At 68.6% G+C, this 25,980-nt stretch overlaps 1 protein-coding gene across 1 annotated transcript; it reads right to left on the reverse strand.

Annotated features, from left to right (window-relative positions):
- Positions 1–10: 10 nt before the first annotated feature.
- SH3TC1 (SH3 domain and tetratricopeptide repeats 1) lies at positions 11–25,980 on the reverse strand. The gene is made up of 18 exons (XM_045573969.1): positions 25,758–25,980; positions 22,871–23,083; positions 18,451–18,525; positions 16,933–17,060; positions 15,927–16,032; positions 15,118–15,264; positions 14,437–14,671; positions 13,232–13,308; positions 12,324–12,519; positions 8,553–8,686; positions 7,548–7,589; positions 4,743–6,407; positions 4,117–4,297; positions 3,796–3,946; positions 2,374–2,496; positions 1,516–1,666; positions 579–775; positions 11–291 (listed from the first exon to the last, which is right to left on the reverse strand). Exons 2-18 carry the CDS (start codon positions 23,034–23,036, stop codon positions 34–36), a joined length of 4,032 nt encoding a protein of 1,343 aa, XP_045429925.1. The 5' UTR covers positions 23,037–23,083; positions 25,758–25,980; the 3' UTR covers positions 11–33.

The following is a 25,980-nucleotide window of genomic DNA, read 5'->3' on the forward strand; positions in this document are numbered from 1 at the left end:
CCGGGAAACCGCGCCGGGACAGGGCGCCTGGCCTCAGGGCGGGTGGCCGGGGGCCAGCCAGGGCGCGCGCCCCCAGCAGCGCGGCGGGCCGGGGCGGCCCCGGCGGCCGCTGAGCTCGGAGGCGAAGGTGCGGGCCTTCTGGTAGAAGAAGAGCGACCTCTCCCGGTCCCGCAGGAAGTGGTGGTGGATGGTGGCCAGGCGCGCGTAGATCTTCATCTGGGCCTTCTTGTTGCCCAGGTCCACGGCCGCCGCCAGCGCCAGCTGGTAGTACCCGGCCGCGTCGAAGGGGTCCTGGCCCGAGAGGGGACGTTGGGGGGCCAAGGGGTACGGGGTCCCCGGGGCCCGAAGGGCAGCCCTCCCGGCGAGGGGCGGGGTTTGGGGGCTGCACCTGGCATCATGGGGCCTTGGTGAGCCCCACCTTCGCTCCCCAAATACCCTTTTCCCCTCCCACATTTCTGTGGCCATCCCCAGCTCCCGCTCGGCTGTCTACCCTGGGACTGAGGACGGGCCCAGGCCTAGGGGGTCTGAGCGGCGACCCCCCGGGCGGGCGATGCCCCCCGCCCCCGCCCCCGGCCCACCTTCAGGTCGTAGAAGATGAGGTCCCCCAGCACCAGGTACACCTTCACGTAGTACAGCGTCTCCTCGGCGAACTGCAGCGGCGAGCTGCACAGTGACAGTGCCTTGAGGTAGAAGTGCTCGGCCAGCTCGGCGTGGCGCAGCCGCTGGTGCAGGCCGGCCAGCCGGTGGTAGGCCACGCGCTCGTTCAGCCGGTCCCCTGCGGGCACGGGGGCCGTGGTGAGGACACGCTGCGGGGGGGGCGGGGGACAGCACAGGCCGGTCCGAGCTGCCTCAGCTCCCACCCATCACCTCCCGCCCGAGACTCACTCTTCCCGTCTGTGAAGTGGGCGCAGTGGGGCCTGCTCCCCGCCCGCCGTGGGGATGTGGCCAGTGGGGGGTTTGGAGGCCCCCCTCTGCCTGACGAAGCCACCTGGAGACCCCAAAGGTCAGACCCGGCTCCAGGCAGCCTCAGCCGTGGCCTCTGACCCCCCTGGTGTATGAGCCGTGGGCACGCCCTTTCCCAAGGACGTTCTCGGACCAGGCGGTGCCAGGCCCCTGCCCCAGGTGAGCGCTGGGGGCCAGCACGGGACCCCCTCTCACACCTGAGTGCGCCTGGCCCTCTGGGGCTCCCATCTTTGGGGGACGGAGGCCTGGGACAGTTCAGTGAGGGGACCAGACACAGGGGTGCCCGGCATCGAGGGACCAGAGTCTGGAAGGGCCTGAGGGGCCATGAGCCAAGGCCAGCGGGCTGGCCACGTGCAGGAAGGCACGGCATCGGCGGGCACCGCCAGGGACCGGTGAGAGCCGGCACATCTGGGATGGCTGGCCTCGGGTGGCGAGGGACCAAGGAGGCCACAGCCGCAGCAACGTTGCTGAGACCCCGCACGGCCTGGGTCAGCCCCTGCCCCTTCAGCCCCCTACCCCGCTGCCCGAGGCGGGCTGGCGGGGCAGGCTCACCCAGGGTGATGCTGAGGGCCAGGGCCATGTGGGCAAACTCCAGGCCCTCCTGCTGCAGGCCCAGCTCTGCCAGCAGCGCCACCAGCTTGTTGCACAGCCGCAGCTCCGCCTCCTGGTTCCCGGTGGTCACGGCCAGGGGCAGCGCCCGGTCCTGCCGGAGCGGGAGGCGGGTCAGGCTCCTCCCGCCTCGGCCTGCCTGCACCCGGGACCCCCAACCCCAGAGCTCCCACACTGCCCGGGGAGCTGCCAGTGACCTCTGTCCCCCGAGAGAAAGGCCAGCTCCCAGAGGCCTGACACCCCAGGGCCACGGCGTGAGCAGCCCCTCTGTCCACACTGTACAACCCCAGCCGGACCCTCCCCTCCGGGCCGAGGGCCTGACAGGGGCTCCGCCACCCGTCTGGGCTCTGACACGCCACGCCCATCTGAACCCGCAGTGGGGCTGACGGAGGGGAGAAGCCACCCTCCCTGGGGGCACATGCAGACTGGGCCCTGGGCCTGATCCTCCCCCTGGTATGCTTGCCCTTTGGCACACCCTGTGCTCCTCTGAGCCTCAGTTTCCTCATCTGTAAAATGGGCACAGGCACACTCTGGGTTGTTGGAGATTACAGGGACGCGAGCTGCATGCCGGGAGCTGCCTGTGACGCTCACACAATGCGTCCCTTCTCTGTCCCTCCAGGTTGGGGTGGGGGTGGGGTCAGGGCTACCCCAGACAGTGCAGAGAGTGACCCTGCCTCCCAGGGGGCCGCTCCGGCTGTGCATGCACCTCTGCCTACGCGGGGACGCCCACTGAGCCCCGCACCCTGCCCCACCCGCCGGGGGACGCCCACTGAGCTCCCCGCCCCGCCCACCGGGCCTCACCCTGTAGAAGGACACGGCCTTCTCCCGCTCCCAGGCACCATTGAAGAAGATGTCTCCGGCCGCCTCGAACAGCTCCAGCCCCAGGTTGGGGTCCCCTGTGTACAGGGCCGCGTCCTGGGCCACCTGCAGGGACGGGGGCCTGTGAGACCCACCGTGCGCCCGCGGGACGGGGCCGTCCCAGTGGGACCCTCACAGCCACATCCCACCCCCCGGGGCCCTCGTGTCCGGCCTCTTCCCTCTCACACACCGGAGGGGCGGCCCTGGGCTTCGTGGGGTCCCTGTCACCCACGGGGTGAGGCCCGTGGGGGGCTCGGGGCCGGCGGGGCGGGACTGCTGAGGAGCCTGGCGCAGAGTCAGGGCGGGCCCCGAGCCCACGGCCACGCCTGGCCCAGGCGTCCTCCCTCTGGCCTCACCTTCGCCCCCATGTCCCCTCTGTCCCCTTGGCACTCCTGGTGGCACATGGCTGCCCCCTCTCCCACCAGAGGACTAAGGCCCTGGGCTTCCCTCTGCGTCGGGGGCCTGGCACGGCACCTGGTGCATAGTAGGTGCTCAACAAATACCGCTGAGTGAGTGATGGACTAGCCCTGCCTGCAGCCCCAGAGTCGGTGCACCCCGGGCCTTTGTGCCTGTGTCCTGCTGCCCGAACCCCCTCCCAGTGGGCACTGCGCACCTCATGCAACTCACAGCCTCAGTGACGCAGACGGGCAAGGGCTTGCCCTCCTGCTCCTCTGGCCCCACCCCGCCACAGCCCCGGGCCGAGTCAGCACTGTCCGAGGAGCCTCTCCCTCAGCCGTACCCTCCCCGGAGCCCGGCCCCGGCCTGGGAGGCCCGGCAGCAGCTCAGGAAGGAGCAGCCTCGCAAGGACAGGAGTCTCCGTTCGCCCCAGATCGCGCCATGTTTCAAGCTGGGGCACAAGCCATGTGCTGCTGGGGCGAGGTCTCCTGTGTGCACTGTGTGTGCACTGCGTGTGCACTGCGTGTGCACTGCGTGTGCGCTGTGTGTGCACTGCGTGTGCGCTGTGTGTGCACTGCGTGTGCACTGTGTGGGCACTGCGTGTGCGCTGTGTGTGCACTGTGTGTGCGCTGTGTGGGCACTGTGTGTGCGCTGCGTGTGCACTGTGTGGGCACTGCGTGTGCACTGTGTGTGCGCTGTGTGGGCACTGTGTGTGCGCTGTGTGTGCACTGTGTGTGCACTGCGTGCACGCGAATGGAGCACTTGCTGGGCCAACACGGAGTGGGCACCACGAGGGGCACACGCCTCGGCCTCCGGGGAGCTCAGGTGCTGGGAAAGGTGCTGGCAGTGGGTGGGGGCCGTGGGGAGATGGCACGGGCCCCGGGCACGCCGCTCGGCAGAGGCTCAGTGCGAAGGAGTGCTGCCCGGGCACAGGTGCCCGCCGCCCGCCGCCCGCCGCCCGCCGCCCACCTGGATGTACAGGTCCACCAGCTCGTCCTGCCGCAGGAGGTAGTAGATCTTGCCGGCCTGCAGCCAGGCGTGCGCCTCCTTCTCCTTCTCCTGGAGGTCGATGAAGATGCCCAGGCTGCGCTTAGTGTAGTCCAGCGCCAATTTGTAGGCCCTGGAGCCGGAGCCACGGTGAGAACTGGCCCCCGGGCGCTGGCCAATTCCTCCGCCCGCCCGCCCGCCCGCTTCCCGGGCGCTAAGGAAGGACATGGCCCCCCGGGAGGGCCCCTGGGAGGCGGACACGGCCTCCGGTCCCGGCCGCCTGCTGCCCGCGGAGCCCCTCACCGCTCGGTGCCCAGCGCCAGGTAGAGCCGGCTGATGGTCTCCAGGAGCTGCCCCTCCAGCGCCGTGTCGGCCGCCCGGCGGGCCAGCGCCAGCTGCAGCTCGTGGTAGACGAGGCACTGGGCCCTGCGGGGCCGCACCGCGCTGTAGAAGTGGCACAGCCGCTGGACGGCACGCAGCTGGCCTGCGGGACACAGGGAGAGGCGGCGTCCGTCACGCACCGCAGCGGGTGGGGCCAGGCCCTGTGTGTGCCGCGCTCCCACCCCCCTCGCTGGGTCATCGCGGGTCGGACGCTGAGCCCAGACAGGCCGGGCAGCTATCCAAGGTCACACGCTGGGGCCAGGCGGGGCAGCCATGGGTGCTGGAGAGATGGCACCCGTCGTTATCAGTCCCGGGCGATGCCCGTGGCGGTGGGGGTGCTCGGGTGGGTGAGGGGCAGACATGCTGGTGGCCCTGTCTGTCGGTCCCCCGCGAGGGAGCCGCCTGCACAGGGCGGTTTCCATGAGTCAGTGCTGTCGGGGTGGAAACTCCGCCGCCCGCCTGTGACTCCCACACCCGCGCGCCCTGGCCAGCGACGGAAAGAAAGCTCGCTCTTTCCGGGAAGTCAGAGGGGGCTGGGCGGCACTTACCGTCCAGGTGGCCGGTCTCCACGGCCACCAGGAAGGCCCACTGGTAGTAGCACTTGCCCTGCTGGGCGAGGGCCCGGTGCGTGCACAGCTGGCCCAGCTGCAGGAGCACGTGGGTGAGGTCCGGGCCGCGCTCCCCGCTGGGCAGCCCGGCGAAGAGCCGCACGGCCTGCAGGAGGTAGTGCTGGGCCAGCCCGCGCGCCCCCGCCTGCAGGCACAGCGCCCCGAAGTTGGCCAGGGCCACCGCCTGGTTCCGCCGCTGGCCCAGCCGCCGGGCGACGCCCAGGGCGCGGAAGTAGCCCTCGGCCGCCCGCCGCGTCCGGCCCGTCCTCTTCAGGGCGACGGCCATCATGTTGGCGACCACGCCCTCCCGGTCCGCGCCGGCCGCGGCCGCGGCCACGACCGACCGCAGGATGCCCAGCGCCACGCGGCTCTGCCCGTGCAGCACGTGCAGCCAGGCCAGGGCCAGCAGGTCGTCCACCAGCCGGCGGCCGCCCGCCTCCGCGCCGGCCTGCAGCGCCCGCGTCATGCAGGCGATGGCCGGGCCGTGCTGCCGGTGCAGGCTGTGCAGCCGGGCCAGGCTGGCGTAGAGGGGCCCGCGCCACGCGGGGGCCGGGCCGGGGGCGGGGGCGGCCAGCGCCTGCCGGAGGTAGGGCGCGATCTGCGGGGGCAGGCGCGGGGGCCGCGGCGCGTTCCGCAGGACGAGGTCCACGCTCCGCAGCGCGCCGGCCAGCGAGCCCGGGGCGCGCAGCGAGGCCGCCCGCACGCAGCCCAGCGCCAGGCGCGGCAGGCACAGGCGGCCGTACATGTCGGCCAGCAGCAGGTAGCCGTCGGCGGGCCAGGCGGCGTCCGGGCGGCCCAGGGCGCCGTGCAGCAGCAGCAGCCGCTCCAGGAAGGGCAGGGCCGCCTCGGGCTGCTTGAGGCGGACCCGGAGCCGGGCCAGCAGGAAGCAGGCGCGGGCCTCGGCCTGCGGGCTGCGGGCGGCCACGGCCCGGCGCAGGGCCAGCCGCAGCAGCTCCGCCTCGGCCTCGGTGCCGCCGCCGTGGCCCGGTGCGCCCAGCAGCAGGGCGCAGGCCTTGGGCACCACCTGCCCGCACCGGCCGCGGTTGCTCTGCCGCAGGTGGACGGCGGCCAGGTTGGCGTACAGAGCCGCCACCAGGCGGAGGTCCCCGAAGCGGCCGCCCAGGGCCCCCAGCGCCTCCTCGAAGTACACGCGGGCCTGGGACAGCTTGAGGCGCCGCGCGCACAGCAGCCCCAGCAGGAAGCAGAGCCGGGCCAGCGCCATGGGGAGCTCCGCCTTCTTGGCCGCCCCCCGCGCCTGGGCCAGGCGCCCGGCCAGCTCCTCCTCGTCGGCGAAGCCACGGAACGCGGCGCCGAGCGCCGGCAGGGAGGCGTCGTACAGGCCACGGAAGCCGGGCTCGAACCCGGGGGCGTCCAGGAACCGCAGCAGGGGGCCCAGGGCCCCCGGGTCCGCCCAGTCGTCCTCCGCGTCCAGGCGGAAGGGGGGCTCCTCGGGGTCCGGCGAGCTCGCTTCACTGGACACCGAGGTGAGACCCCAGGACCCTGGCTCCTCGGGGCAGCGGTGGCAGGACTTCCATCGTTCCAGAACCTTCTTCACCGTCTGCAGGGTCTCGTGTGGCTCCGGGTGCAGGCCAGGCAGAGGCGATTCTGCAAGTTACCAAAACCGGAGGTGGATTAGAGTCTGCTCCGAGTCCAGGACGGGCAGCGACGTCCCTCCCCAGGCACAGCATCCCTGTGGCGGCGTTTGGCAGATACTGCTCCCCGGGGAACGCCGGGCCCAGCGCACAGTGGGGCTCAGCGCACAGTGGGGCTCAGCGCACAGTGGGGCCCAGCGCACAGGGGGGCTCAGCGCACAGGGGGGCTCAGCGCACAGTGGGGCTCAGCGCACAGTGGGGCCCAGCGCACAGGGGGGCTCAGCACACAGGGGGGCTCAGCCGCATGGTTACAGGAAAACACAGGCCAGTCTGGCCTCCTTTTCTTAGTCTTTCCTGTTTGAGAGCAGTTGCAGGAGACTAGTGTCCTCGCTCTGTGACCACACAGGCCCCTTCCCTGCAAAGCCACTCAATGGGACACCCACTCAGTGCTGCAACTGCCCACGTGACACCAGTCAGGTGCAGCGATCCTGTGACATCATCAAGAGCCAGTCAGAGGAGGGCTTAGCCTGAGCTGTAAAGCCAGCCACGGAGCCGAGAGAGCCGGCCCAGGGGAGGAAGCCCCCTCCTCTCCCGGGACCGTTTCCAGCCAGAAGGAGTGGACCCGCCCGGCCCGGCCCCCTCCCTCCGCCCTGAGCGGTTTGGGACGCTGAGGCCACGCTGTCAGCGGGTTACAGGAGGCGGGCGGGCGGGCGGGCGCGGGAGCACCCGGCGCCGGGACTGCTGGGTTTGGAGAGCCAGGCCCGAAGGCAGGCCAGTCGCTGAGCAAACACGCCGTTTCCTGTTGGGAAAACACGGCTCCGGGGAGGAGAGCAGCAAGGAGCCTCTGTCTCAGGCCCGCGGGCAGAAGGGGTCCAGACTGGGGGGCAGGGGGCTGGTGCGGTCGGAGTCAGTACAGGGAGTGTGGCTCACTGGCTGCGTCCGACCCGACGTTCGATTTGCCAGGAAAACACCCAGGTCCGGGGCCGCAGCGGCTGTCGCAGCGGAGGACGCTCCCCGGCACCGCAGGCAGCCTCCAGGCAGGACCCCCAAGCCCTCCCGCAGGGGGTGAGGACTGCCCAGCACCCACGGCGGCCAGCCCCCAGGCCTCTGCCCCACGTCAGCCCTGAGCCCAGCCGTGCCCAGAGGAGCCCACCTTGCTCTTCCGACGGCTCAGCCTCAGCGTCTCCGTGTCTGTCTGAAAGGGGAGGAGAGAAGGTCAGCCTCCGGCCAGCGCCCTCCGACCCCGGGCCGTGTGCTCAGAGGGGGTGACCCCAGTTGGTGACACTCCCAACTCCAGCGCCCGCGAGGGGCCTTGGGGCTCAGGGGCCCACCGATGAGGGGCCGAGAAGCTGGGTCCCCCAGGGTCTGCCTCCACCAGCATCACTGCAGGGCTGTCTCCCGCGAGGGGCGGTGGCTTCCACCCTCGAGGCTGCGGCTCTCCCAGGGAACAGGGGCCCCCCGCCCAGGCAGCGCCTCCCCAAGCCTCAGTGCTCCCCTCTGTGGAGCGGGTACACGTGCCGCCTCAGGAACCTCATGAGAAAGAGCGGAACGGAGACCTGCAAAGTGTGAGCTGTCGCTGAGACCGCGCGGAGACTCAGCCCCGGAGACCACGCGGCGTCCGGCAGGGAGAGCTGACCCCCACGCCTCCCCAGAACCGGGGCCCAGCGGGAGACCCCACACCAGGCCCGGCCAGTGTCAGCGCTCAGAGAAGCAGGGCTGCGTGGCGGGGCTCTCACTTGCTGCCTGGGGAAACGTCTCGCCACACATGTTCACAACAGGCAGATGTGTGTGTGCGCACACATGTGTGTGTGCATGTGTGTGTGTGTGGTTATCTGTGCCAGGGTGTATTTGGGTGTGCATGTCTTCATGTGAGTGTGTGTGTAGGCATGTAAGTGTGTGCACACGCACGTGTGTGTCTGTTTGTACATGCAGGCGTGCACCCACGCGTGTCTGTCTCCCTCCAGGGGGAGGAAGCCGTGAGCCACGTTTGTGACCCGGCCTCGGCCCCATCCCGTTCCCTTCTGTCACTGGGACACACCTCCGTCCTCTGCCCTGCACACGGACGGCCTCAGGGAAACCCAAGCGCGGGGAGAGGGGAGCCGGGACAGCGTCTGGGAGTGGCCGCCGGGCCGGCCGCACCGCACCGCACCGCACCTACCCAAGCTGTAGGCCGTGCAGACGTCCGCGCCCGCCGTCCGGCTCAGCAGCCGCCGTGCGTCCTCCTCGGAGAAGCCGCCCTCCCGGTGGAGGAAGGCCCTCTCCTCCTCGTCGAGGAAAAGCACGCTCTCCAGCCTGGAGAAACAGAGGCTCACCTCACACCGCCGCCTCCCCGCGGCGCCAGGAAGACCCACTGCGCTCCCTCCACTGGTCCCTGCACACCTACTGCGTGCCCAGCAGCGAAGGCCCCAGACAACAAACCTACTGCGTGCCCAGCAGCGAAGGCCCCAGACAACAAACCTACTGCGTGCCCAGCAGCGAAGGCCCCAAACAACAAACCTACTGCGTGCCCAGCAGCGAAGGCCCCAGACAACAAACCTACTGCGTGCCCAGCAGCGAAGGCCCCAGACAACAAACCTACTGCGTGCCCAGCAGCGAAGGCCCCAGACAACAAACCTACTGCGTGCCCAGCAGCGAAGGCCCCAGACAACAAACCTACTGCGTGCCCAGCAGCGAAGGCCCCAGACAACAAACCTACTGTGTGCCCAGCAGCGAAGGCCCCAAACAACAAACTACTGTGTGCCCAGCAGCGAAGGCCCTAGACAACAAACCTACTGCGTGCCCAGCAGCGAAGGCCCCAGACAACAAACACAACCGAACAGCCTGCCTCCAGGGAGCCCCGCCTTGCCAGCCTAGCAGCGAGCGCTCAGAGCCGGGGCTGGGACAGATGCAGCGGGTCACAGAGCTCCTGGGCTGCCTGCAAAGCCCAACCTCAAATGCCCTCCCCCTGGCCCCCTGGAGGCCGGCGTGACGGTGCAGGCAGAATGGATCCCTCCACACACTCAGCTCCTCACACAAGCCCCCCGCGCTCCCAGGCACCCCACACAGACACGTGTGTGCTCCGTGAGGTTGGGGAGAGGGAAGCCAGAGGACACGGGGAAGGCGGGGGAGGGAAGGAGGACGCCACTTGCTTATAGGATGACGTTCCCCGCAGAGGGTGGAACTTGGACATGCGCCTTCGAGCTCAGAGGGTGCTGTTCTGAGAAGGCAAAGAGGACCGTAGAGCAGCCGGGGGACACCGGGCACAATGAATGACAGGTGTCAGTGTCATAAAGACAAGAAAGATGAGTAACCGCAGGCGAAGGGGACAGACAAGGAGACAGGACAGCTGGGAACACGCCGTCTGGAATGCTCCCTGGCTAGAGCGGGAGTGTGGGAAACTGGCAAATCCGAATGGGGTGTGTGAGGACGGGGTGTGAGGACGGGGGTGTGAGGACCGTGTGTGAGGACGGGGTGTGAGGACAGGGTGTGAGGACGGGGGAGTGTGAGGACGGGGTGTGAGGACAGGGTGGGTGTGAGGACGGGGTGTGAGGACAGGGTGTGAGGACGGGGTGTGAGGACGGGGTGTGAGGACGGGGTGTGAGGACGGAGTGTGAGGACGGGGTGTAAGGACAGGGGAGTGTGCGGATGGGGTGTGAGGACAGGGTGTGAGGACGGGGTGTGAGGACGGGGTGTGAGGACAGGGTGTGAGGACGGGGGAGTGTGAGGACGGGGTGTGAGGACGGGGTGTGAGGACAGGGTGTGAGGACGGGGTGTGAGGACGGGGGAGTGTGAGGACGGGGGGTGAGGACGGGGTGTGAGGACCGGGGTGTAGGACGGGGTGTGAGGACGGGGTGTGAGGACGGGTTAGGACGGGGAGTGTGAGGACGGGGTGTGAGGACGGGGTGTGAGGACGGGGGAGTGTGCGGATGGGGTGTGAGGACGGGGTGGGTGTGAGGACGGGGGAGTGTGAGGACGGGGGTGTGAGGACGGGGTGTGAGGACGGGGTGTGAGGACGGGGTGTGAGGACAGGGTGGGTGTGAGGACGGGGTGTGAGGACAGGGTGGGTGTGAGGACGGTGTGTGAGGACAGGGTGTGAGGACGGGGTGTGAGGACGGGGTGTGAGGACGGGGTGTGAGGACAGGGTGTGAGGACAGGGTGGGTGTGAGGACGGGGTGTGAGGACAGGGTGGGTGTGAGGACGGGGGAGTGTGAGGACAGGGTGGGTGTGAGGACAGGGTGAGGACAGGGTGGGTGTGAGGACAGGGTGAGGACAGGGTGGGTGTGAGGACAGGGTGTGAGGACAGGGTGGGTGTGAGGACGGGGTGTGAGGACGGGGAGTGAGGACGGGGTGTGAGGACGGGGGGGGGGGCGGTGTGTGAGGACGGGGTGTGAGGACGGGGAGTGAGGACGGGGTGTGAGGACGGGGTGTGAGGACGGGGTGTGAGGACGGGGGGTGGTGGTGAGGATGAGGGGGAGTGAGGACTGGGCGTGTAAGGACGGGGGGGGGGGCGGTGTGTGAGGACATGTCGGGGTTCATTCCTGGGCTTGACAGTCAGACGTGGTTGTGCAAGAGGATGTCTGGTTTTGAAAACAGAGCGGTTTCGGAGGAAAGAACATCATGTTCCCAGCTCCCTCTCCAGGGCGGAGGAAACCCTGGACGTGGAGGAAAGAGGAGAAAGTGTGTGGTCCCGGGGGCCCGGGCCGTCAGGGGAGGGTGCGGGCCTCGCGCTGTCACCGCGACCTTTCCCCGAGGCCCGGGGACACAGGCCCTGAGCGGAGGTGCCAGCGACTCCGTCCGGTGGCGAGGGGAGTCCTCGGGGTCTCCTGCTAAGCAGGCCGGCCCGGCACACCTCTGGGTTAAGATACAACCGCAGCCCGGCCGGGTGGCTCCGCGATAGAGCGTCCACCTACGAACCGGGAGGTCACGGTTCAATTCCCGGGCGGGGCAGTGCCCGGGCTGTGGGCTCCATCCCCAGTGCAGGGAGTGCAGGGGGCAGCCGGTCCATGATTCTCTCTCTTCCTTCCTTCCTCTCTGAAATCAATTATATATATATATTTAAAAAGATAAGAAACAAACAAAAATGAATAATAAATAAAAGAGACAGGGCAAGGGGGACCCACACAGTGAGGAGCCGGGCCGGGATGACGGTCTCCAGGGAAGAGCCATAGGAAAAGGCCAGGAAGGAGGGGCAGGCCAGCCTCACAGCTGGACTGGGGGGTGGAGGGGGAGATGGTGAATGGTGGCTGTGAAACCGGGGTCACTGGCCAGGCACGGAAGCTCTGAAGGGTTTTTTGAGGGGATCCTGGCATTGAAGCTCCACGAAGCTCCTGTCCCTGGCATTGAAGCTCCACAAAGCTTTCTGAACAAGCTCCTGTGAAGTTCCACACACAACACACATGCACACACACACACACACAAATGGGGTCCTGCAGGCTGTCAGGGTGAGGTCCGGAGCCGCGGCACTGATGGCCACTCGGCGGCTCTAAGCCCAGGACCGGTCCATATGAGAGACGTGGGGGAAGACAAGGAGAAGACAAGGAGGCCGTGGGAAGACAAGGAGACGGGGGACGGGGCCACAGGGCACCCTGAAGGCCTGGGAAAGCGGAGGAGGCAGGAAGGACACCCTCCCCTTCCCCCCTACAGCCCGCGGATGGAGCAACCCAGGCGCCTGGCGGTGGTCTGGCCTCAGAACGAGAGAAGCCACGTTGGTGGGTCCAAACCCCAGCAGGAGGCGCTGTGCACGCCGCCGCCCCGGGGCTGGTGCGTAGACACACAGTTGTGTCCCCGGGAAAGACCCTGGCAGCGCCGAGAGCACGGCCTCCAGGCCCAGACAGGAGGGACCCTGGCCCGGGGCGGGGCGGGAGCGGGCTCGGGGGTGTGGGCTGGTCCCCCGAGGCAGGCGGGCAGCGGCGGGGCCTGGGCGGGGCAGCAGGGGGCCTGGGCCACTCACTCGGACGCGCCGCCCTGCACACTGACGAGGCCGGTCCGCACAAAGCCGATCCGGCCGGAGCCCACGTGCCGGCCCAGGAACCAGGGCAGGCCGGGCACCCGCGCGCCCAGGATCTCGATGCCGTCGCCGCTGAGGAAGGTCAGCTCTTCGGGCCCCGCGCCCCGGTAGCCGGCCACGGCGGAGGCCAGGCCCACGGCTGCGGAGGGAGGGCACGGTCAGTGCGGGGGCCGGCCGGGCAGACGGCAGCCGCAGCCAGGCGCACCCGTCCCGCCTGCCGTGGGACCCGTGGCGCCTGCCCGCGTGTGGGGAGGCCTGGCCGCCCACCGCACCAGAGGGCTGGCATCTACGTGGCCCTCAGAGAGGGCGCTGTGGCCTCAGGCTGACATGGGAAACAGGCCTGGGGGCAGGGCCCTCCCTCCAGTCCTCGCCAGCAAGGTCGGCCAGGGCCACTCAGGGCGCACGGGGCTGTGAACGCCGGTCCCTCTCACCCCCTCCCACGGGGCCGTGCACGTCACAGGGACACGGCCGCCCGACACGAGGCAGGGCGGGGAGAGCAGACGCGCGGCCGGAGCCCAGGGTCACGGCAGCGCTGGCTTTCTGGACAAGACCCGGCCTCCCGGGCCTGGCGGTGTTCATGGCGCTCAGCCCGCCCCCAGCCCGCCTGTGCCAGGCTCAGTGTTTAACCGGAGCAAGCAGCCTGCCTGGCTGGGGTGGGGTGTGGGGGTGGCTGTGCTGGGGGTGGGGGGTAGGGATGGCGGGTGGGGTAGGTGCTGCACCAGCCCACAGGCCTGGAGCCTCAGTTATCGCCTCGTGAACTGGAGAGAATTGTATGGGGTGGGGGCGCCTTCAGGGGAGTGCAGAAGCTTCCAGAATGCTGTGCCCGCCCACTGCCCAGGGGAGACAATTACCCATCAGCTGGGTGTCTGGCGTCACGGGTCCACCCACAGAGTCCTCGAAGGGGTCCCAGGCGACTCTGAGAGCCCATCTGCAGCGGGAGGGGGGGTCACTGCTGTGGGGGGTGAGTTAGCAGCCCCGCCACTCACCGGGTCCCACCACCTGGCCCACCCCACACACACAATCACACATACACACACAGCACACACGCACACACACACACACACACACACACTCACACACACACTCACACACACATGCACACACACACACAATCACACACACAATCACACACACATACAACACATAGGCACACACACACACAATCACACGCCCACGCACAGGCACACACACAATCACACATACACACACAGCACACACGCACACACACACAACACACACTCACACACACACTCACACACACATGCACACACACACACAATCACACACACATACAACACATAGGCACACACACACACAATCACACGCCCACGCACAGGCACACACACAATCACACATACACACACAGCACACACGCACACACACACAACACACACTCACACACACACTCACACACACATGCACACACACACACAATCACACACACAATCACACACACATACAACACATAGGCACACACACACACAATCACACGCCCACGCACAGGCACACACACAATCACACATACACACACAACACACACGCACACACACAACACACACATGCACACACACATGCACACGCACACACACAACACATAGGCACACACACACACGCACACGCACGCACACGCCTGCCCCGGCGTGTGGCCTTCAGGCCCAGGCGTGGCCCGGCCCAGGCCGGTGCTGCCTCCTGCCCAGGTGCCTCCGCCTTCTCCAGGCTCCGTCGGGCCCTTCCTCCCAGGAGGGAAGCTGGCACAGTGGGCAGCGGGGACAGACTCTCTCTGTGCCCTGGCTGCCAGGCAGCCCCAGCCGAGCTCATGCCCATGGGCAGCACGTGGGCAGCGTGGTCTCAGGCTGCCCACCTGGTGGCATTGGTGCGGGCCCCGTGCGCTCCCAGCCTCGGCACTCGCCCTAGGCTCCCACACAGCTTTCCTGGGCAGGGGGCTGGGAGCGGCAGGAGGATCGGGGGTCTGGCCCCCTCCCCGCCCCCATGGACAGCCCAGGCCTGGCCCCCCGTGGGGCTGCCGGGAAGCAGAGGAACGGAGGCCGGTACCTACTGATGGAACGGCGGCAGTGGCTCTGCAGTGGACTCGGCCTCCTCCTCCTCGCCCTCCTCCTCGCCCTCCTCCTCGGAGCACGCGCGGAGCCTGCAGGCCGGGGAGCCCGGGGCCAGGGCCGCCTCCCCCTGGGGCGCCCCCGAAGCCGGCCTGAGGGGCTGGGGGCCCCCGCCTGCCCCCTGCGGACCGGAGGTCTCTCTCACGGAGCCGTCAGGACACAGGACGAAGAAAGGCCCTGTGAAGTGACAGGTGGTCCCTCAGGGGGGCCAGACACGGGGGCACCATCCCTCTGCAGCGGGACCCACTTTGCCCCCAGGACACAGGTGTGGCCCCCCCTGCCCCCCGTCTCTCACCCGCAGCTGCCGGGCACCAGACCCCAAGGACCACACGGGGAGGCTGGACCTGGGCTGGGGTCCTGGCCCTGCTGTCCTTCCCCTGGGAGCCTGGCTCCCCCCCACACACACTCTGGGGGCCTCAGTTTCCCCTTCTGCGCTGCGAAGGGCCAGACGTGTGACCCCACGGGCGATGGGCCCACGTCAGGAGTGGGAGCCGGGGTGGTGCTTCCTCTGACGTGGTGGGGAGCTGGCCGGTGACAAAGCCCGGCGCCCCCCATCAGTGTCCCCCCCGAGCCCCGCGGCCCCCCTGCACAGCCCAGCTGTGGGGCCCGGGCCCGCGGCTCACCGTCCTGCACCAGGAGGCTCTCGTGCGTCAGCCGCAGCGCCTCCTCGTCCACGCGGACCCGGACGGCCGCCTCCTCCTGCTCCTCGGGCGCCCGCAGCCAGAAGGCCGGGCCCACCAGCAGGTCCTCCAGGCAGTGGTGCGTGAAGCCTGTGGCAGGCGGCCGGTCACCGCGGGCTCGGGGCGGCCGGAAGCACCCACCGGGCTCCGGGAGACACCCGCCTGGCCGTCCCCACCGGGGCTATGGCGGGGGGTGGGGGGGGCTGTCTCCCTGTCTGAGCTGCAGGGTCCAGTCGTGGCCCTGACCTCCCTGGGCCTCGGGAAGATTCCGCGAGGACAGTGACTTCCTGTAGGCCCCCTAGTGTCCTGGTCTGAGATGGGACAGAGCATGCCCACAGGGTGAGGGGGGACCACCCTGCTCGGGGCAGCAGGAAAATGTCGCTGATTCTTATTTCCGAACCTCCTGGCTCCCAGGTGGGGGAAGGGGTGCAGGGCATGTTCCCCAGGGACCCTGCAAACGCCTCCCCCTAGGACGAGGAATATTCCGGAAAGCAAGCGCCCTGGGCGAGGCTGAAATGAGTTCCTGGGCCGTGCTCGGCGGCCGGGCGGTCAGAGAGCTGGGAGGGCCGCGCTGGGAGGAGGCGGGGACTCGGCCGGCCATGAGGCCGCGTAGCCCTGAGCATCTGGAGCCCCCGCGCCCTCCTAGCAGCCCGTCTGAGCACAGGACAGCCCTCCCCAGCCCCCCAGAGCCTGGCAGCACCCGCGGGCGGGGCGTGGCCAGTGCCTGGGGGGAGCCGTGCCCGCGGCCTCACCGAGGGCGTGGTACGTGGAAAACTTCCAGATCTCCTCGAAGGTCTTGAAGGTCACCACGAGCCGGGCCTGGTCGCTGTGGATGGACAGCAGCCTGGCCGACAGCTCCTGCGGGGGAGCAGGAGTCAGAGATGAGCCCGCGGTGCTGCGGAGTCTGACGGCCACGGCCAGGCAGGGACAGCAACTTTACAGACGAGACCCTGGCCGGCGCCCCCTCGACAGCCAGTGCGCCCTCCGCGCCAGGCCCTGCGGCTCCCGGAGCCTGGGCACGCCGGCCCCTTCCGGCCCGGCCTCCGCGCTGGCTCCCTCTCCCACCCTGTTCGCCAGGCGCAGGCCCGGCAGGCCCGCCCTCTGGCCATGGGGAGGGGCGCCAGACCCCTCACAGCCCGGGCACGTGTGTCGTTGGCGGGGGAGGGAGGGCGCTGGCCTCCTGTGCATGGCATGGCAGGGGTTCAGCCCAGAGCCAGGCTCAGCCTGCCGCGCCAACCGGGTCACGGGGGCGGCCGGCTGCTGAGAGCACACAGAGTGCCAGGCCGCTGGGTGGCCCGCACACGGCTCCCGCGGGCCAGGCTGGCGGCAGGGTCAGGGGGTGGCCCCTGTCCCTACCCGGCCCCTCCTCCTCCAGCCTCTGTCCAACACCCAATCCCGCAGACCAGAGAGGAAGATCAGCCCCAGGCCCTCATTCCCCAGAAGGGGCCGTCACAGCCCAGCGGGAGGGGCTGGAGGGAGGGACGGGGCATCGGGAACTCGGTGGCCCCCGCGCGGCTGCGCCCGCAGGAGGGACGGCTGGTCCCGGGGACACACATCCAGGAGGGCGGGTGGGGGTGCGTCGCAGGCCGCCAGGAGGGAGGTGGAGGGCGGCCTCCCGCCCAGGGCCTTGGCCCCTTGGAGGCCTGGACTCACGGCCACTCAGCCTGCTGAGCCTCTCCCTCTGCCCCGTTCCGCCATCTCCTCCGCACCGGCCTCCTGGCCCCCTCGCCAGGCCGGTCCCAGCCCTGGGCCACTCACCCCGAGCGTGCGGGCCACCTCGCGGCTGTCATTCTCCAGCAGGCGGAGCCGGGCCCGCAGGGCCTGCTGCAGCCCGGGGTCCGGCTGCCCGCTCCGCCTCCGCACCGCCTGCAGCTGCAGCGTCAGGTCTGCGGGGATGGTCAAGGTCAGGCAGTCCGCCCCAAGAGCCCAGCCATGGGCGGGGCCCGGGCTTCAGCCACCTCAGGCATCGCCGGAGGACGCCCTGTACCGATGTTCCCCCCTCCCGTGCCCCCGCCCCGGTCCTCCTGGTCCCCAGCCCCGGTTTCTCTCGTGGAGGGTGAGCTGCACGCTGCCCCCTCCCGCCCCGGCACAGGCCCCGGGGAGCTGTCGGCAGGTGGTCCTGTCACCGAGACCTCCAGCCCGACCTCCCACCGTCAGCCCAACAGGACCTCCGGTCCCAGCAGACACCCCACTGACCCCAGCCCCACCCCAACTCAGCTTCTGCCCCTTCTCCCACCCCAGCCCTGCCCAGGCCACACCCACCTACCTCCATCACGGCCTGGGGTCCACGGGAGCCCCTGACCCCCCCTGTGGTGCCAGCCTGCTCCCTCAGATGCAGATCTCAGCTCAGATGCCCCCACCCCCCACCCCACCCCCCGAGGAGGCCTCTAGAACCTGGAGCCCCAGAACCCGGGGGTTAGAGATGGGAGGAGAGACAGGAGGGTAGGGAGAGAGGAGGGGGGGAAGGGAGGAGGGGAGGGAGAGAGTCCCATGCCCTTTGACAGCCTTGCACCTGCCTTAGAACTTTCCAGCAAAGGGCCCTGGAGCATACACCTCTCCCGTGGGCAGGGCCAGGGCAGAAACTGGGCAGCTCTGGGGTCTGGCCAGCCCCGAGCGGGCAGCGGCAGCACCTCACAGCTGCCCCTTCTTCCCCGACAGAGGGCGGGCTGCCTTCTCAAACCCCAAGTGCCTGCCCTGCTGCCCAGCTGGCCCTGATCCCCGGTCCCCAGGGCGCTCTGACCGCCGAGGGAAGGGGGACGGGCACGGGGAGGTGCCAGCAGCACTGGGGTCTCCGTCCGCACAGCTGGGGTCAGGGTGGGGTCTCCGGGGCAAGGGGCAGATTCTCACCACACCCCACCCTACCGGTGCTGCCCCAGCCCAGGGCTGCCCAATGCACGCCCCCGTTCCCGGCCCCCTCCCCAGAAACCGGCTCTGGGACAGCTCCCCGCGGCCCCTCCGCAGCCCCCAGCGCAGGGGCCTCTTCCGTCCGGTCTGACCATGCCCGCCCGGCACCCTCCGTGTCCCATCCCTGCAGGCTCCTCAGGGCCACGTCCCTCTGAGCGGGAGCAGAGCCGGGGAAGCCCTTTGCAAATGCAGCTGAACCCACACCTGGCCCCTGTGGGCGGCGGGGTCCCGGGCCACCCCAGATGGACGGTCTCAGGACCCGGGCTCGGGACCTGGGTGTCTGCCTTTAGCGAGCTCCTGCCGCCCCCCGTTCCCATCGCCGCCTGGACGAACCCGCCCGCCATGTGGCAGCGCCTGCCCGGGGATGCCTACCTGTGGGGTACGCTCCCCTCGGGCCCGGAGCGGTCCCTGAGTGCCGCTGGGAGGCGCCCGGGGCCGGAGCAGCATCTGTAACACAGCGGGTCTGTGGTTCAGGTGAGAGCAGGCCGCTCCCTGCACAGGCCCCACCCCACCTTCCCGCAGGCAGGTCACACAGCCCTGAGGACGGAGCCGGGATCTCCCTGTGCTGTAAGAAACCAGACGGGCCGGCGTGGCTCCCTGGTTGAGCGTGGACCTATGAACCAGGAGGTCAGGTTGGATTCCCGGTCAGGGCACAGGCCCTGGTTGTGGGCTGCATCCCCAGTGTGGGGCGGGCAGGGGCAGCCGGTCAGTGATCTCTCTCATCATTGCTGCTCTATCTCCCCTTCCCCTTCCTCTCTGACATCAATAACAATATGCATTTAATAATCATAAAAAAGAAGCCAGCCCAGCGCCACGGCCTCAGGAAACAACGGACACTATCCTGCTGCCCTAGGGTGTCACAGAGGCGCACTGAGGGGCTGGCTGAGAGTGCACTGGCTGAGGGTGCACTGGCTGAGGGTGTGCTGGCTGAGGGTGCGCTGGCTGAGGGTGCACTGGCTGAGGGTGTGCTGGCTGAGGGTGCGCTGGCTGAGGGTGCACTGGCTGAGGGGCTGGCTGAGGGTGCACTGGCTGAGGGGCTGGCTGAGGGTGCACTGGCTGAGGGTGCACTTGCTGAGGGTGCACTTGCTGAGGGTGTGCTGGCTAAGGGGCTGGCTGATGGTATACTGGCTGAGGGGCTGGCTGAGGGGCTGGCTGAGGGGCTGGCTGAGGGTGCACTGGCTGAGGGGCTGGCTGAGGGGCTGGCTGAGGGTGCACTTGCTGAGGGTGCACTTGCTGAGGGTGTGCTGGCTAAGGGGCTGGCTGATGGTATACTGGCTGAGGGGCTGGCTGAGGGGCTGGCTGAGGGGCTGGCTGAGGGGCAGGCTGAGGGTGCACTGGCTGAGGGTGCACTGGCTGAGGGGCTGGCTGAGGGGCTGGCTGAGGGTGCACAGGCTGAGGGTGCACTTGCTGAGGGTGTGCTGGCTAAGGGGCTGGCTGATGGTGTACTGGCTGAGGGGCTGGCTGAGGGTGCAGTGGCTGAGGGTGCACTGGTTGAGGGTTCACTGGCTGAGGGTGCACTGGCTGAGGGGCTGGCTGAGGGTGCGCTGGCTGAGGGGCTGGCTGAGGGTGCACTGGCTAAGGGTGCACTGGCTGAGGGTGCACTGGCGAAGGTACATGGGCTGAGGGTGCAGTGGCTGAGGGTGCACTGGCTTTGGGTGCACTGGCTTTGGGTGCGCTGGCTGAGGGGCTGGCTGAGGGTGCACTGGCTGAGGGGCTGGCTGAGGGGCTGGCTGAAACCCAGGTGTGGGCAGGGCAGCTCCTCTGAGGCTCCCAGAGAGAGCCTTCGTTGGGGCATTATTCTGCTGGCCATGCAGGGAAGGCGACAACCGGAGGAGCTCGGGGTCTGGAGCAGACAGAGCTGTGTCCTGGTCCGGCTGCACATGCCTGTGAGGCTGTGGGGTGGGGCTCACAGCCTGGCGAGGACTAGTGAGGTACCCCGAGATTCAGGGTCAGAGGGGGACCCACGCTGGGACCAGAGCAGAGGGCGGCTCAGTCCTCCCCTGTCATCTCATCGGGAGACCAGCTCCAGTGTGCACTTTGGCTGGAGTCCTGGGCCTCTGCCCGGCTCAGTTTGCTCATCTGTAAAATGGGCTGAGCAATCAGGGCCTTAGGGTCAAGGCCGGTGTGATTGGGAAGAGCCTGTGATTTTTGCAGTTGGTGTGACCTTCAGGCTGCCGGTCCTCAGCGCCTGCAGGATGCTCCCGTCAGAGCCCTGGGCACAGCACTGCCCGCCCAGCTGTGGACTGGACAACACGATGGTGCTTGTTTCTGCGCTCTTCCTCTCAGCATCTTGGAGCCCCTGCGGTGTGCCAGCCCACGCTGTGCTGTTGCCTGGTAGCCAGAGCTCACAGCCAGGCCTTGCTTGCTCTGCGGTCCAGGGCCTGCCTCAGCACCGGGCAGGCAGCACAGACTCAGAAAACCTGCCAAATCCAAAGAGCACACAGTGTCCAGGTCCTGGCGAAGCACCATCCTCCAGTTTGGAAGCCCAGGCCCTTGAGACACAACCTGTTCCAGGGCCGTCTGTGGTCCCCCCAGCAGAATGTGCTCACAGGATGATGGAGACGTGAGCAGACCCCGTGCTCACAGGATGGTGGAGACTGAGAGACCCCTGCTCACAGGATGGTGGAGACTGAGAGACCCCGTGCTCACAGGATGGTGGAGACGTGAGAGACCCCGTGCTCACAGATGATGGAAACTGAGAGACCCCTGCTCACAGGATGGTGGAGACGTGAGCAGACCCCGTGCTCACAGGATGGTGGAGACTGAGAGACCCCTGCTCACAGGATGATGGAGACTGAGAGACCCCTGCTCACAGGATGGTGGAGACTGAGAGACCCCGTGCTCACAGGATGGTGGAGACTGAGAGACCCCATGTTCACAGGATGATGGAGACGTGAACAGACCCCGTGCTCACAGGATGATGGAGACGTGAACAGACCCCGTGCTCACAGGATGATGGAGACGTGAACAGACCCCGTGCTCACAGGATGGTGGAGACTGAGAGACCCCTGCTCACAGGATGGTGGAGACTGAGAGACCCCTGCTCACAGGATGGTGGAGACTGAGAGACCCCGTGCTCACAGGATGGTGGAGACTGAGAGACCCCTGCTCACAGGATGGTGGAGACTGAGAGACCCCTGCTCACAGGATGGTGGAGACTGAGAGACCCCGTGCTCACAGGATGGTGGAGACTGAGAGACCCCATGTTCACAGGATGATGGAGACGTGAACAGACCCCGTGCTCACAGGATGATGGAGACGTGAACAGACCCCGTGCTCACAGGATGATGGAGACGTGAACAGACCCCGTGCTCACAGGATGGTGGAGACTGAGAGACTCCATGCTCACAGGATGGTGGAGACGTGAACAGACCCCGTGCTCACAGGATGGTGGAGACGTGAGCAGACCCCGTGCTCACAGGATGGTGGAGACTGAGAGACCCCGTGCTCACAGGATGGTGGAGACTGAGAGGCCCCTGCTCACAGGATGGTGGAGACGTGAGCAGACCCCGTGCTCACAGGATGATGGAGACGTGAACAGACCCCGTGCTCACAGGATGGTGGAGACGTGAACAGACCCCGTGCTCACAGGATGGTGGAGACTGAGAGGCCCCTGCTCACAGGATGGTGGAGACTGAGAGACCCCGTGATCACAGGGTGATGGAGACGTCAGAAGAGCGAAGCAGTTTGGATGAGAAATGAAGATGGCAGCCGGCACAGGCGAGAGCACAGTGTGGACCGATGAGCCCTCAGGAAGGTGAATGATGAACCGCGGGAAGAGGGGACCGGTGTCCTTCGCACAGGAAGTCCACGGTGAACGTGGAGGAACACGCGTGAGATGGCCACCACGGAGGGGGTCACAATAATCCTCATCCCGCCGAGAACCAGGCGGGGACGGAATGCCGTGCGAGGGCCCCAGGAGCGGGCATTGGCTTCGACTCAGGTACCTTCCCGGACGCAGCCAGGCAGAGGAACCCGATGCCGGGCGCAGGGGAAGTCTGCGCCACCCCTGAGCCAAGGCACCAAAACCGCTGTCCCCGCGGGGAGCCAGGCGGGCCCACGGCCTCCGGCCACGCTGCGACGGGACACGGCGCTTCGCGGGCATCGGCCCGGGACCGGCATCGCGGGGGCAGGCTCCGGAGTGACCGGCGAGGTCTTAGAACATCCACCAGCCACGCGGCTCAGGCCCGGCACGCTAGGCTCTCCCGGCTGCCCAGGGCGCGGCTGGCCGTCGGCAGGGTCTGAGCGAGGCCTGAGGCTCACCACCGGACCCCGCTGCCCGGGGCTCTTGGGGCACGTCTGGGTTTAGGAAATACACTCGCCAGAGGGACTGGGCTCCAGGAGCCCACATGGACAGAGGCCGCAGGCCCCTCCCTCGCTGGCCTCGGCTTGTCTCCTGGGGCCGGGGCGGCCTGGCCTGAGCACCCCTGGGTGCATGCCCTGCGGACAAAGCAGGTCTGGGGGTGCGCAGTTTGGGACAGTCCGATAGCACCTGCAGGGCAGCTGCTCCTGAGTTCCCGAGGGCCCCCCCCAGCCCCCGCCATCGGTGTGGGGGTCACTGACGCGCCCTGAACAACACATTGGCCTGTTTGTGACTCATCAGACACCCCGAGATCGGCGCGGGGCTCAGCGGGTGAGCATCAGCCTAAGAACCAGGAGGTCATGGTTGATCTGGTCAGGGCACCTGTCTGGGTTACGGGCTGGATCCCCAGTGTGGGGCGCGCAGGAGGCAGCCACTATGATTCTCTCTCATCACTGACATTTCTCTCTCTCCCTCGTGCACCGCACTCACCGTCTCTGCCCGCAGCCTGGGCCTCCGCGGGTCCTGGTCCCGCCCAGCTGACCGATGCTCTCCCAGCCTTTCTCTGGACCTGGTCGCCACCGCCGCCGCCCGAGGGCCCGGCCACCGTCCCCGTCGGATCAGGCTCCTCTGTGGCCGCCTCCACTGGGTCCTTCATGCCTGCCGTGGCCTCAGCGCCCAGGGCTGGGCCTGCCGGGCTGGCCGCTGTGGGGAGAGGAGAGGGGTGGTCAGCGAAGACCTCTCCAGATGCTGCCGCCAGTGCTGGGGTGCGGAGGAGAGAGCCCCCCTCCATGCCCGGGGGCCTGCTCAGCCTTCTTGGGTCGGCTGGCGGTCACTTCCCCTCCGACCAGCACAAGTCCCCAGGGCCGGGTGGTGGGAGCCCAGGGCCGGATGTGCCTGGTGGCCTGGCAAATGCCCCCTGGCCTCTGCTGGACGTCCTGCGGGCAGGGGCCCCCAGTCCCCGAGGACACAGCTCAGGGCCACCCTGCCCCGCCAACCCCAGTCAGAGATGAGAGCCCACTTGGCCAGACACCACGCCCTGGGCTTGGGGCTCAGTCACCCACCGAGGGCACAGGTACCACATCCTCTCTGGCGGGCAGGGAGGCCCGGGCCACAGGGACAGCCTGGGCCCGGACCCTGGACCAGCCCAGGCCCTCCGCCCACACCACTGGGACAGGGAGCTGGGGCTGCCAGCGGGGTCCATCTGCTCCTGAGGGTCTCACAGAGCGGGGCCTGTGTGTGTGTGTGTGTGTGTATGGGGGGGCTAGTCCTCCCGCCTCCCCACCAGGTCTCTGTCCTCCCCTCTGCCACCTTCAGGGGCCACGTCCGATGCCCCCGGAGGCGGAGCAGGGCCTGCAGCCCGGCACCAGCACAACGGGCCAGGTCTGGGCCTGTGCCTGTCCCTGCTGGCCTTCCCGGGCCGTCTGCTGTCCACACAGGCCTGCCCTGCGCTCGGGGGCGGGGCTGGGACAGGGTTAGGGCTGGGGACGGGACTGGGATGGGAACTGGGGACAGGGGTGGGGCTGGGGACAGGGTGGGGCTGGGGGCAGGGATGGCGCTGGCGACAGGAACGGGTCTGGGGACAGGGACTGGAATGGGAACTGGAAACGGGGCTGGGACAGGGACAGGGACAGGGAAGGCTCTGCAGAGGAACCCTCCCGCTGCTTGGGAGGGGCCTGGCCTGTGGGTGGGGCTGCAGTGACAGCCGTGAGCGGAGTTCCCAGTGAGTCTGAGGAAGTGGGAGCCATCTCCACGAAAGTGCTTCCCCCCCTTCCCCCCCCCCACCCCCTCCTTCCCGAAATGGCCTCGCTTGCCCAGGGCTCAGCCTGGGGCGCCAGCTCAGCTGCAGAGTGGCTGCGGGACCCCTGGGGCAGCTGGCAGTCACCTGGGGCCACCCCTGGAGGGTCTCCCTCCTCCGGTCTCGATCCTCTGAGCTCGGCTGTGGTGGGGACAGCCCAGGGAGCGCCTGCAGCCGGGCCCAGCCTGACCCAGGATGGGTTCACACTGGACGCCCAGCCTCAGGGCCCTCACCCGAGCGGAGCAGGAAGACATGGCCTCGCAGGGGGCTGTGGGTCAGAGTGGGGCTCCGGTTACAGGTGGCGCAGAGTAAACCGGGGTGCAGGAGGGGTCTGGCCGGAGCTCATGCTGGGCTCGAGCTGGGCCCTGCAGCCTCGCCCCTCCGCCAGGAGCACCTCTCCGGGCGGTGCTGGGGTGGACAGTGTCCCCCAAACCCGCGTCCCCCTGGACCTCAGCAGTGACCTTGTCTGGAAACAGGGTCTCTGCAGTGACGTGAAGGCTCGGCCACACCGGGGCAGGCTGGGCCTGGAGGGACACGCACACAGAGGCCACGTGACCACGGGGACGGCTGCAGGGGGGCCACCTGGGGCCCAGCGGCGGAGCGGGCAGGAAGGCGCCTCCTGGAGCTGCTGACACTGGTTCAGGCCTGGCCTCCCGCCAGTGACAGTGAGTCTCCATTGTGAGCCCACGTGCGGGGCTGGGTCACGGCTGCCCCGCCCCCCAAACCCGAGACTCTGCGCCTCACCTTGTCCGTGGGGAAGCCGGGTCACCCTCACCTTGCCAGCAGAGTCAAAGGACTTGTCACACCAGACACGGCACCACCCCGACACGGACGAGTCACCCTGACCCACAGCCACCACCGTCTGACCCTCAGGGCCTGGCGGGCTGTCCTGCGCCCATTTCACAGACCGTCAGCCTGAGGCTTGGCCAGGCTTGAAAGGTGAGATGTGAACCAGGTAGGTCTGAGTCCAGCCCTCCAGCACCTGTCTGAACTTGAACTCACCCACCTCCCCTCCCCACCCCCACCCCCGCCTGCCTCCCGACCTCACTCTACCAGCCGTCACTTCTATGAGCCTCGCCAAGGGTCTCAGGGGTGTCCATGGACCAGTGCCGGGGCAGGACGGGTGCTGGAGGCCTGGCCAGTGCCCTTCCCTCCAGCTCCGGGTGGTGCCCCCGGGAAGGGGCCCGGGGTGGTGACCTCAGAGTGGCCGGTCACAGTGACAGTGCCGCCCCGGGCCGGGCACTTCTGTGGCCAACACGGCGGGAGGTCCCACTCGAGACCTGTGGCCCCGGCCTCCCTCACCGCCGGCTCCGGACGCGCTGAGCCCTCGAGGGGCGAGGTCAGCAGAGCCACAGAGCCCGGGCTTTACCAACAGCCATTGTCAGGGCTGGTAATGGCTGGTCACCCCACAGCACTCCTGATGCCCCCGGGCCCCCAGACTCCCGCCTGCTCCCCACCCCTGGGCCTCAGCCCGGCCTTCCAGAAAGCGAGGACAGGCTATTCTTAGCTCCACCGGTGGCGCCGCCCACCCGGCCCGTCCACGCCCGTCACCTCCGCCGCCCGGCGCCCCGCACCCCGTACCTGCGCCGGCTCCTCGGGCAGCGCCAGACGCAGCCCCGGCGCTCCTCCCCGCGGCCCAGGCTGTCTCCCCGCGGCGGCCGGCCGCCCTCCGCCCTCCCGGCCACCGCCCCCTGCTTCCTGCCCCACTTCCTCCCCGGCGCGGCCTGGGAGAGGCTGCCTGCCGAGCGGCCAGTTGATCATTAGCTTCTTCCTGGGCCGGCTCCAGCCTCCCGCCTCCCGCCCG

The sequence above is a fragment of the Pipistrellus kuhlii genome, unplaced genomic scaffold (genome assembly GCF_014108245.1).
Source record: "Pipistrellus kuhlii isolate mPipKuh1 unplaced genomic scaffold, mPipKuh1.p scaffold_m20_p_58, whole genome shotgun sequence".
NCBI classification, from domain to species: Eukaryota; Metazoa; Chordata; class Mammalia; order Chiroptera; family Vespertilionidae; genus Pipistrellus; species Pipistrellus kuhlii.